The 13,295-nt window shown below is 40.5% G+C and overlaps 1 protein-coding gene across 1 annotated transcript in view; it reads left to right on the top strand.

Moving 5' to 3' along the window:
• The first annotated feature begins 1,454 nt into the window (after window positions 1-1,454).
• LOC117293325 (alpha-1,3-mannosyl-glycoprotein 4-beta-N-acetylglucosaminyltransferase B-like) overlaps window positions 1,455-13,295 on the top strand; it is a 29,162-nt gene continuing 17,321 nt past the window's right edge. Inside the window, exons 1-5 of the mRNA XM_033775591.1 lie at window positions 1,455-2,669; window positions 3,341-3,541; window positions 5,209-5,358; window positions 6,984-7,117; window positions 13,246-13,292. Of these exons, the coding sequence (XP_033631482.1) occupies window positions 2,552-2,669; window positions 3,341-3,541; window positions 5,209-5,358; window positions 6,984-7,117; window positions 13,246-13,292 (650 nt within the window). The 5' untranslated portion in view covers window positions 1,455-2,551. The remainder of the gene's footprint in view (window positions 2,670-3,340; window positions 3,542-5,208; window positions 5,359-6,983; window positions 7,118-13,245; window positions 13,293-13,295) is intronic.

Raw genomic sequence — 13,295 nt, 5'->3', positions numbered from 1 at the left:
TTTTAAAGATGTTATTGGAATAAATACAGGACCAGCACAAAAAAAACATTCAATGTCAAAAACATTTAATTTAAAACCAATAACATACAACTTAAAAACGAAATGCATTAATTTATGTTCATGTGATTATTGAAATCACTTGGTGTACACTGATTTTTGTGATTCACTTATTACAAGCCAAGAGTTGTGTACAGCGCCCTATTTAATGGGTAGGGCATACACCTTGGTTTTTAAGTGAATTACTGACCAAAATAATACCCAAACTCACAAATTCTCATAAAATTTTAAACTTTTGTGGTTATACTTGTCCCACACTGATAAAAGTGTCTTCAGTAGTCCGTTTTGTATCATTCGAAACCATAAAAATCACTGAAAAAACTTTTACACTAAATCTGAAATTTGAAATCGGAATTTTTTTAAACTTGGCCAAGTTGTATAGCCGCCCTCTGGAATTGGGAAAGGCCTAGTGACCTTGGATTAAACAATAGCCTCTCACTGGAATGGGAAAAGGCATACACCTTGGTTATGTGACTGACTTATTACATGTCAAATTGTGTTCAGCACTCCTCTGGTAAAGAAAAGGGACTACATCTTAATTGGTTTGATCGTTCCCTCGGAACGCTGAGAGAGAAAAACAATTCAAGTTAACACAGCGCCGCATGATGTTCAAGACGTAGACTGCTCACAAGACTAGTCTAGATCTCAAGCTCACCAGTCAAGTTGGTTAAATATAACCGTAAGAGGGCGCGCTTTAGCGATTTGCAACTGAGCATAGACCTTTTCGCAAATACCAATGCGCAAGCGCAGACTGTTGAATGAGGTGCATTGTGGGATAGATATGGATCAAACTTGGATACCAGCTAGACCACAATGCACCTAATTCCAAGCTTTACGCGCGCGCCCCGGTATTTGCGAAAAGGTCTATAGTCCAATATCGAGCACTTACGTCTTGGGCCAAGACTAGGCATTCTGTCTCTCTTTTTCAAGATCGTACACCACTGAATACGAGGTTGTATATAACTACGTGTTTTGGCGTTCACAATCTCAACGCCAGTCTAGATGCGAGATCGACCAACGACTCTGGGAAGGAGGATGTATGCTTATGTGTCACTTTTTGTCTTGCACAATCTTCAAATTGCCCTGCTAACTCAGGGGATTTTAATTCGGAAGTTTCGTTTTGTTTTTGTTGTTAGATCTGTCTCCAACAATTTCATTTTCATGGTTTTGATATAAGTAATAATATTCATGATTTCCAGGGCACACAATCTTATTTTACCTCCATGCATAAATTAAGACTTGTCTCACAATAATCATGGAGGAGGAATAAGTTATTCATGCAATATAAAATCATGCCATAATAAAAAATGGTATCAGCAGCATTGCGCAAGATCACTAAATTGCGCAAACCGCCGCCCGGTGCGCAGCAGTACCGTTTGAGCTAGTTGGTGGTGGTTGTGCGATGTGCATAGATGTGGGATATGAAAGATGGAATGATGATCAAGAAAAACCTTAATTTTCTCAGAGATGTCAAATGATTCTTCAATCATAAATTATCTTCTCCATTATGTTCATGCTACCATCGTAATGAGTGAATGTTGATGTGTGACGAAAACCGTTATCTACACTAGTTAAAAGTACTGGCCACTGGCAGCCTTTCAATTTGGTCTACACAAATTCACACTGACTGCGGCCCACACTGCTGTACGCGCGCCCGGCCTTTTGAACGAACGAGGAACACAGGGATTTCGCTAGCAAGCTTCGATTGACTGAAACCAAAACACATCCTCAGCAGCTAAGTTCATCAGCAGTTTTCTTCATCCTTTCTTCATAATGACCCAAGGAGAAAGACTGCCAAGGACTGAGTAAGGCACACTGAAGTACTACACAGGAAAATGCAGACACTTTTGTTGGGAGAGACGAGGGTGATGTTTTGCTTTTTAATTATAAAATTTATAGGCCCAAGACGTGTTGTGACCATGATATCACCTTTTTTTTGAGATCTGACGTTAAGTTGTAAACGTCACAATTTATCATGATTAGTGCAATCTTCAGGACTAGTTTAAGACAGTGGTGTATGCTACTGTAACTTAGATTTTCAATGACTTTACAATACAGGGCTAGGCATCCCATCACCAGTGATCTTCACTTTGTCAATCACAGCGACAGGGACCATTGATTGTGATCGTCAATGATAATGATTGTGACAATTTTGAAAAGTTTGGTGCTGAAACAAGGTGATACTTTTGAGTCCGTGTCCACGTACCTACTGGATGATGCAATGTAACTGTTCGAAGACAAATATGTTCGTCTTGTGTATGTTTTAGTAAAATATTTGAAAGAAGAGTTAAGATAAAGTCAACTGCACTACCTAGCTAGTCAGCTAGTGCTACAACTGTCATCTGGTCATAATACAGGCATAGAGAAAACTTCATTTTGCACTAGCCATCCATCAAACAGTCGTCAGGACTCGTATCAACATGTGTGCCTAGCTGACCCTCGTCACCACTACGTCGGTGCACTAACATTTGTACGTGTTTGAGACTGAGACTTAATGGTCTCACGGCTGTCTCTCAAAATCACCTCCATGGGTCCCAGAACACCAAAATTTTGGCTGGTGTTCTGCACGGCATTTTTGACCCTTTCATTTTTGGCTGTGGTGAATCGCAATGGTGAGTATAAATGGGTTGAAACACAAATTTAATTCCACTTTTAATTTCCTCCAGTTGTTGGTATTTTATAACGTCACCCTGTAGTTTCTGCTTCTTCATGTTATAATGGACTGACTGGAAACAAATGTTGAAACAATTATTTAGTTCCTTACAAATACCATAAATGATAATCTCTAAATGAGTTGGAGTGGTTCTGAAAAGAACCATTAGTTTCAACACGACGGTTCGATCAATATGCTCTGATCGTCTTCCCGAGAAGATTATCTTGACGTGGTGTTACTACAAACCTTTATAGTTATATCATATTTCCAACATTCAAAGACTCAAATCCTACTTAATAATAGTAATAATCAACAAACATTCAATGTGCATTTTTCCGAAAGTTGAAATGCTGATGCTTAAAACAATAATGCCAGAGTGGAAAAATTGAATGAGAAGTTCACCCTTTTTAAGATGAATAATAGTATGACGCATGCTGGTATTTTGAGTTTGTGTACTGAGTCGAGTGAGTCGGAGATAAGTTCCACCATCTGAACAAAGCTACTAAGTTTTTTTACAAAAATTTTTACAAATTTGTAACTTGGAATGTAATAGGCTACATATGTTTGTTGTATTTGTTATTTTTAACAAACAGTGTTGTTCCTTTGTCAATATAATTTTGTTTCACTTAGATGAAAATGGAGTGTATGAATATACTGTTCGTCTTGAGGAGTTAAATGTCCGTCTGCGTAACACAGAACTTCAAAGTGAAACAAGAAAGGCAGAAGTGAGACACCTTCAACGAGAAATTCACAAGATGAGAGAAGATGTTAAGCGTCAAAACATAAGTGGTCCATCCTTGCAGTATGATACCAACCATGACAAGTTAGCAAGTAAGTAGTCTTCTATAGCTTGCTTTTAAAGGGAAAAGCAAAAAATGGTTAATGGCCTGACGTTTTGACCCTAGCAGAGTCTTTCTCAAAGGCTCTGCTAGGGTCCAAACGTCGGGCCATTAACCATTTTTTGCATTTATACTCTCGGTCCATTTGGTTGGTAAGTTGTTTGCAACAGCTAATTCTATTTTCTTTTAAGGGCAAGGTACACGTTTGGTAATTACTCAAAACAAATATTAACTTAAAAACTGACTTGGTAACGAGCGTTGGAGAGCTATTGATAGTATAAAACTTTGTGAGAAACGGCTCCCTCTGAAGTAGTATAGATTTTGAAATAGAGGTAATTTCTCACTAAAATAGTAAAAGACTTCTAGCTAGAAGTCTTTTATTCCTACTGAGAGCACACATATTCGTCCAACAAGGGTGTTTTTTCTTTTCATCATTTTCTCCTAACTCCGATGACCAATTGAGCTAAATTTGTCACCGTTTTTTTATTTTATGCATATGTTGAGATACACCAAGTGAGAACACTGTCCTTTGACAATTACCAATAGTGTACCTTCCCTTTAAAATAATATTTATAATCATAATATATGTCTACTTTTAAAGCGCTCAGGTTCGTCATGCTGTGATGCTCATGGCGCTTCAACATTATTACCCATTTATACAAATATAACATGGTTTGAGGGTGACAAGTGGATACTAGCTCACGGAGATATTAGAAGTTGACGACCTAGTTCGTCAAGTTCCTATATCAAGGGGAGCTAATGTGGACTTAGTCACCCGAAATATATTTGTTTTTACTATACTTCACAAATATTAAAGTCACCTGGAAATATAACTTTTTTTCTTTCAAACATAAGAGTATATGCTTACGAACAATAAAACAATTTTTTTAGTAATTGTTTGTCACGATTTATATGTTTAAAAAATATATAAAGTTTGTTTGGGGGGCTGACTCCGCCTACCCCTTTTGTGACGTCAATCGAGGCAGACTTTGCCTGCAATGCGTATAGTAAACACACTTGCAAAGTACATGTACGTCCAAGTCGTGAGTTGATACGTTTCAAAAAGTGTTTTTCTGCATTCAGCAGCAATACACCTAGTTGGCATTGCCGGAAAAAAATCTTTTTTTGAAACGTACAAACTCACGACTTGGTCCGTACATGTACTTTGCAATTGTGTTTACTCATTAAAGGCAAAGTCTGCCTCGATTGATGTCAAGAACAGCGCCCTCTCGGGTCGGGTTCTACTCTTAAATTTGTCCAAACAAATACATAGTGCCATTTTTTTGTATGAAACTTGTTTACTGCGGTTCATTTGTTTTCTACAAGTGCAAAAATGTGATGATTTTAAACAGTATGTATTTCAAAAATACTGGTAAAAAAAAAGAGGCAAATTTAACATCTACAGTATTATATATCGTTGCGGTACACGCTGCCAAAACATAAGATTCAAACTGTCTCTGGCTACCAGTCAATCTCGGTAGTCTAGTTGGTAAGACACTGCTCTAGAATTGCAAGGGTCGTGAGTTCGAATCCCGCCCGAGTAACGTGCCTGTGATATTTTTCCACAGGACTCGGGAAAGTACTGAGTATACAGTGCTAACATTCATCGGTGTATGGGTAAAACAATTTTTTTTAATATAGTATGTATTTCATTTGTAGAATTGCGGTCACAGCTGCTACAAGGACAAAACAATGGGAATAATAGCATGATGTACATCCTACCCACAATCCTCCAGTATATGCCTCACCTGATTGGCAAACCAGACAGTCTGGAACCTGCACTCCATTTATCCAAAGGCACTGCACAAGGTGAGTTCAGCACATAGAGTTATTTAGAAGAACTAGAGGGCGCACTGGCCTAAATGCGCGACCCGGCATGCGCGCAGGCGACCGTTTTCTAAGTTGACAAAACTGGCATCGCACAGAGTGTGTTTGTGCGACCATTTTGTAAGTTGACAAAACAGCACCGCATAGCATTCAATAAAAGCAAACTCCACCATGTGTTTGTTATTCCATGCGCATACACAATGGCGCGCGCAGGTCTCCTTGCTGTCCCATTGTGTTTGTGCAAGAAGCATCACCAGTGTGCCCTCTAGTTCTATTAACTCTATGGTTTGGCAGAAATATTGTCCTTGAAGAGACACGATGCCTTGGATCGGGCGAGTTGGTCTATGAAAAGTGTTTGAAACCGTTTTTCATAAAATGCACTTGGTTAAAAAGAGGTTTCAAAAGTAGAAAAGTATAACGATCCACACAAATATGCTTTAAATTTGCATGGTTTTCTGTATACATCTTAAACTAACTTGGCACGCCATTTTGTGGAGTCAAGTTTTGTGATTGCAAGCGGCTACCGAGTGGATGCTCAGATGACCTCACTGGCCAGGAAGTTCACTCCCACGGTTTCCCTGATGCTTATTCTTACATCGTTTATAAAAAATGTGTGATAGATCCCCCTCCCTCCCCCCAATCGTTTATAACAAACGTGTGTGTGCTAAACAAATGCTTTAGATCCCCCTCTCTCCCCCCCCCCTATTGAAGTTAAGTGCCAGTATTTTGGGGTGTGAATGTGTTGTTTCCGAGCTAAATTTACTCGTTGAAGTCTCGGCTGGAGGGGTTGAGTCGAACAGCTGATGCTCCAAACAGAGGTAGAGCACACTCAATCAGAGGAATCAAACACACAGGTTGGGTTCAGGAACCCGACTGACTGGTGGCTTAGTCGCCCGAGAGCAGTGGTTGAGCCTTGGACATGCATGGCTAGTTAATTGCATTACCCAAGCTCACTACAAATAAGTAAATAGAAGGGTAGCGACGAGTTCTTCAACTGCCGTTTCAAACCGCCCATGCGATAAAGGCCCTTTGTTGAGCAACGAGTCACTAGTCTTTTATTCCCATTCATTAATGCCTTTTTGGTTAAAAGGTGTAACAATGTAATGTTTTCCGACGTCCTTGAGCTCCTTACATCTGATACTTTTTTAAGACTGAGACAGTTTTCGGATAATATGCATTCACGTGCGAAGTACGCATCTAAGCGTATAGAAACAACCGGTTAGAAACAGCTCCAGCTGGTTGTTATCAACCGTTTAAACACCCTCACATGACATGCTCTCCACCAATAGGAATAGCAAAATAATAATAATAAATACAAAGTTCTTATAAAGCACACATCCTAGACACTAGATCAAGGCGCTGAACAAATAGAGAATTAACAATAAACAAATTTTTGAATGTCACTGTTGAGACTGGCGGATTTCTGGAGGGAGTTTTTTTCCATAGGTGTGGGCCGCTATAACCAAGGCACCCTGACCAACCACTTTCTTACAGATGGTGGAAGTAAGTATTGTAAAGGATGCAAAACTGTCTGAGGTATTTATGAATGTCAGCTATTAGTTGTATAGTTTGGAATTCCCATTAATTTGTACTACTTGGTTACACAGTGTCCATCGTGATTGGCGTGCCAACGATTAAGCGAGATGTGGAAAGCTACATAATGGAAACACTTTCATCGCTGGTTGCAGGTTTGTCAACTGAAGAGAAACTGGAATGCTTGATTGTGGTTTTTATTGCAGAGGTAAGTAGACACCGTTTTACATGTCAAATGTTCAAGAAGCATTTAAAGGCACTGGACTATATTGGTAATTACTCAAAATAATTGTTGGAGAAAAACTTACTTGGAAACGAGCAATGAAGAGCTGTTGATAGTATAATACATTGTGAGAAACGGCTCGCTCTGAAGTAACATATTTTTTGAGAAAGAAGTAGTTTCTCACTAAAATATTTTAATTAAATTCAAGACCTCAGCTGAGGTCTCGAATTTCAAGCATCTGTCAAGGGTGTTTTTTCTTCCATTATTATCTCGCAACTTTGACGACCAATGAGTTCAAATGTTCACAGATTGTTTTATGCATGTTGAGATACATCTAGTAAGAAGACTAATCTTTGACAATTGCCAAAGGTGTCCAGTGCCTTTAAAAGTCAGTGCACAGTGAAAGTGTTAGAAATTTCTGATGGATCGTAAATTTAACCTTATTGGCATTGATGGTGACTAAACAGGCTGTGGCAAGCTTGGCTGGGTATGGTTCAACTAACTGGACAGCAATGTGTAACACTCCCTTTTAACAGGCAATCTAGTCAATAAATGTTTAGCTTATAGTATGCATTTTCTTCAAACATCTTAAATAACACTTAACATGCAATGAAGAAACACCTCCCCCCCCCCACTAATAAAAACAGAACAAGTACAAAGAAGTTGTAGTATCACACTGTACTTTTACTGTGGCAAGATTGTGTGGGAAATCCACTCACTACATTTAGATGTAACATTCATTTGCCAAGATTAGGTTCAAACTCGCAGGAGTTGGAAAAACTCCCCCAGTGTGATGTCGTGTAATGACAGGTTTTTCTACACCAACCCTAGACTTGGTCGCCACCCTCCACTACAGTCCTCACCTCCCCTGTGTCCCTGAGTGTTCCGCTGCAGAGTGTTGATGAAAGTCGCTTGCCCCTGCCCCCTTCTGCCAGTTCCTTGGGGTTAGCTTCCACATAATGGTGTCATGAGATGCCAGCTTAAGGTGGTGGATGCATTTTTCCGCTGCAGAGTGTTAATGAAAGTGGCTCACATGCCCCCTTCTGCCAGTTTCTTAGGGTTGGCTTTCACATAATGGTGTCATGGGATGCCAGCTTAAGGTGGTGGATGCATTGTTTAGCTGCAGAGTGTTAATGAAAGTCGCTTGCCCCTGCCCCCTTCTGCCAGTTCCCTAGGGTTAGCTTCCACATAATGGTGTCATGGGATGCCAGCTTAAGGTGGTGGATGCATTGTTTAGCTGCAGAGTGTTAATGAAAGTCGCTTGCCCCTGCCCCCTTCTGCCAGTTTCTTAGGGTTAGCTTCCACATAATGGTGTCATGGGATAACAGCTCAAGGTGGTGGATGCATTGTTTAGCTGCAGAGTGTTAATGAAAGTCGCTTGCCCCTGCCCCCTTCTGCCAGTTCCCTAGGGTTAGCTTCCACATAATGGTGTCATGGGATGCCAGCTTAAGGTGGTGGATGCATTGTTTAGCTGCAGAGTGTTAATGAAAGCCGCTTGCCCCTGCCCCCTTCTGCCAGTTCCCTAGGGTTAGCTTCCACATAATGGGGTCATGGGATGCCAGCTTAAGGTGGTGGATGCACTGTTTAGCTGCAGAGTGTTAATGAAAGTCGCTTGCCCCTGCCCCCTTCTGCCAGTTCCTTAGGGTTAGCTTCCACATAATGGTGTCATGGGATAACAGCTCAAGGTGGTGGATGCATTGTTTAGCTGCAGAGTGTTAATGAAAGTCGCTTGCCCCTGCCCCCTTCTGCCAGTTCCCTAGGGTTAGCTTCCACATAATGGGGTCATGGGATGCCAGCTTAAGGTGGTGGATGCACTGTTTAGCTGCAGAGTGTTAATGAAAGTCGCTTGCCCCTGCCCCCTTCTGCCAGTTCCCTAGGGTTAGCTTCCACATAATGGTGTCATGAGATGCCAGCTCAAGGTGGTGGATGCAGTGGCCTGCCAGCCACATCCTCCTTTTCATGATCTTAACAGAGATGCATGGATTGTCTTCATTGGTCAATGTTGTCTTCCCGGGTAATGGCCAGAGTGTAGCATCCTGATGTAGATGCCATCAGGTGACTTCTCTTGCTGCACTGAGGGACTACGTGTCAGCACCATAAAGCAGCACTGACCTTCGAGGTTTGTTAATTTATTGTGTTGCACCTCAGAGTCCTCCTGGCCTTAAACACTTTTCTTCTGTGCACAGTGTCAAATGCCTTGGTGATATTGATCAAAGTGAGCACTACTACAGTCTTCGCACCTTCACTCCTAGTATTTGTCTCAGTGCCACTATCTGCCCAAAGCCGATACGAATGTTGACGTCACATATTCGCAACGAATAATTTGCAGCAGTTGAGTTGTGCTAACTCTCTTGCGAACATCGCTGTGAAAACAGAGTTGAATTCATGTCAAATTCGCATAGACTTCGCATTCCCAGGAAGTATGAACCGGGCTTTACCCATCCTGCTCTTCTGCCGGAAGCCACTATGGTGTTCTGAGCAGAGGACCTAGAGTGGGTCTCAATCTGTTATTATAAGCAGAATCCTATTGTACATGTCTTGGCGAGAAGAGAACGTAGGCTGATGTCCCGTTAATTGCTCTTCTTGCAGAGGTCTCCTGATTTTGGAATCGGGACGATATTGTGGATGCTCATGAGTGCTGGTATAGCTCCAGTATCAAATACTCTATTACACAATTAAGCATTATTGACAACAGGGACGTGTGTCAGGCTTCTCGGGTCACTCTTTCCTCACAGCGGCTCCTGCCGTCTGTTGCTGCTCTTGGCTTTCATGTATTCTTCCATGGAGACTGGTCCATCAGATATGGGGAGTTCTTGCAAGACCGGGGAGATCGGCTCATCCTCGTTGTCTACTTGTGGATCGCTGCCAAGGGAATATCCTCTTCCCCCACAGGCTGAGCCACACAGTAGCTGCCACCACCATGAATATTCGACGATCCGAGCCCAGGGAGTTACGTACATTAGACCTCACAGTTGATGATGCTCTTCTCCCACTTCTATTTACCGAGATGTAGTCAATCTTGTGTAGCATCTCATATGGAGACTTTGCGGTCCATAACTTCCACCAAGACTTCTTCGGGCCCTTCAGCAAACCTTACAAATACTTTTATGTGTCTAAACCTTGTCTATCTTTGAACTGTGGTAACTTGGGCGACTGAATCATACTCCTACCATTTGCTCTAGAACTGGTGTAACATGTTAGGTGACTAGCATTTCTTCTACTCTTTAATCTCCTTTAATGCTCTTGTTCTAAATGCCTATCTTCTTAATAAGCTATCTTGCTGCCTCACATTGTATTTTGAGCACACCCTTGACCATATAATGAGGTCTTTTACTGCTAGTCCTAATCTTCGGCTTTCCAAATACTGCTCAAACTTACTAATTTTGCCCAAATGACTTCAATGTATCAGTCATAGTACAACTGTAACGCTAGATTGGTGATCCTGGTCTTAATAACAGTCTAATAGTCTGACTGAGGCTGCTAGCTAGAGTGGAGATTTAAAACTGTTAACCTTTTTTGTGGACAAGCCCAAGTGTCACAAAACCAACCTTTATACGCAGTCCTGGATTTTTAGAATAGTGTGGTGATTGTGTAGTAAGTCACTCTGGCATGATGGCATCATTGGTCAGCCGGTGGTTGGCTGACAGTATAGAGTGTTCTGTCAACTGTACCTGACCTTGTCCGTGTTTTGTTCCGTCTCTGACTCCGGACTCACCACATTGGCGACAAGGATAACTTCTTCATGTAAGTTTACCTACATACTAGCTACAATGTAGTTGTTTGTAGCAAACAGTATTATAGCTAGACAGTTTTGAGCGCCTGTTAATTACATGTACATGTGAGTAAAAAGCGAAGCCAGCATAGAAAGTGAAGCAAGCATACATTGTAGTGTTCTCACGAACTTGGGTCCACTGCCTGCTTAAGCTTATATGCTTTTACTGCTTAAAGACAGTGGACACTATTGGTAATTGTTAAAGACCAGTCTTCCCCACTTGGTGCATCTCAACATACGCATGAAATAACAAACCTATGAAAATTTGAGCTCAATTGGTCGTCAAAGTTGCGAGATAATACTGAAAGAAGAAAAAACCCTTGTCACACGAAGTTGTGTGCTTTCAGATGCTTGATTTCGAGACCTCACAATTCTAAATCGGAGGTCTCGAAATCCAATTCGTGGAAAATTACTTCTTTCTCGAAAACTACATTACCTCAGATGGAGCCGTTTCTCACAATGTTTTATGCTATCAACAGCTCCCCTTTACTCATTACCAAATAAGGTTTTGCTAATACAGGTGTAGTTATTTTGAGTAATTACCAATAGTGTCCACTGCCTTTGAGGGTTTCCTGAGACATAAATTATTAATTTTTGTAAAGCATTTTCAGGTATTTTAAAGACCGTCGTCGACTGCCACAAATTTAGAAACATCTCTATATAAATACTGGTAACTGTGATCCAATAATGACGCCATCCTGTTTATGATCTATGATATTTTTGCATGACTTATGTACCAAAAATAATCGTAAATCAAATGGATAGATTTTAGTTTCTCCGATGATATCAAGTCTGATATTCTCCTACCTCAGCAGCACAGTGACCTACAGCGTCTGACAACAATTTGGGTACTTTTTGTAACACAAAATACAACCGCAGATTTACATGATTTTGGGGTTGAACAAAGAATTGACTAGAGTGGGTTTCGAACCAACGACCTCTGGATTAACGTGCCGACGCTCTAGTTATCACGCCCTATGTTGGCGGTGTCCCTATTTTGTCAATATCTTTGTTTAGGGGTGCCAGTCAGAAGCCATACAACCGTTAATTGCTGTGTAGCCAGGGATCACACCCAAATTAGGATACAACCTGGGAAGCGGCAGCCAGGGGATCACCTTAAGGGGATGCAACTTTTTGTTTCAGATAATCAAGATAAACCATTATATTGAAGTGTTGCATTGTACATGTAGTTGTTGAGGTGCTGTAGTGTTTGAGAAATGAGTAAAACTATATCATGAAAATACATGCTAAAATAATTTTCATCTCATAATCACTGAGACGAAAATTATTATCATGATATTGTTTTACTAAATTACTATTTTCCCAAAAACTACAGCACCTCAGCAAGTTATATTTGCAGGGAAGCTTTCTACTATTATTATCTTCAAACTGTGTAAGTTTAGTGTAAATCTGTAGACATTGTGTTTTTTGTCCTACAAAAAGTACCAAGACCCTTTAAACAAAGAAATAGGAGCTTCCACTTTGAAATCTTCCCAGGCTGCTAAAGATACACTACACAGCAAGAATAATAAGATTCAGACCGGATGGAAAAATAGCTGTGAGGATCAATCCTTCAAATTTTTAACAAGAATGCTAAACCTTGATTCAATTGTAGGCCGTTTTGTTCATCCTATTCAATGTAATTATTATATATTTTGGAAATACTAGGAACACTTCTGCTGAATTGCTGCTGGCGTCAAAATGACAATACTTTGCTGGAATTTTTTGGATCTTGCTTTGTTATTATACATACATGTACGTCCATGCTGCATCAAAGCAGCCATACAATTTCAAAGCTCCCACTTATGACTTAACATGGGTGATGATGTAACGGAGCTTTTCATGAATCTTTCAGAAAAGCACCGAAGATGGGTTTTCAAAACGATTGTGGGGAAAAAGTGGAAATAAAATATAGCACTCTAATGACTAACTAGTAATAAATTATTATCTTCAAGTACGCGCTAATCCTCCAGTCAGATTCGCAGAATGGAGTCTTGATAAAAACCTATATTGCACAGCTTATATCACTGCCTAGGTCTTGTGTGTTCTATGTCACGCGCCAAGTTTGCTTGAAGATAAATTTGTTATCACACGCGCGCTCGTCCTCATTGGATATGGGACGCAGAAGCGCTATATTTTTCCCGTATTTCACTCGTGCTTGTGTGATAACTTATAATATCTGCATGAGCTTTTGTAGCAACAACATCTGATGAAGAAGTTGTTGCAATGAAAGCTGTTGCAGGTATTTAGTTAGAGTAATACATGGAATCATTAAAGTGCTACGTTTTATTTCCTTGTTGTGTTGTATGCTTGGTATTTTATTTTGTCTTATATTTTGCAGGTTGATTTAGAATATGTGAAGAAGGAAGCAGACAGAATTCAAGCAAAGTA

The sequence above is a fragment of the Asterias rubens genome, chromosome 8 (assembly GCF_902459465.1).
Source record: "Asterias rubens chromosome 8, eAstRub1.3, whole genome shotgun sequence".
Taxonomy (NCBI): domain Eukaryota; kingdom Metazoa; phylum Echinodermata; class Asteroidea; order Forcipulatida; family Asteriidae; genus Asterias; species Asterias rubens.
This window is presented reverse-complemented; position numbering and strand designations above follow the sequence as displayed.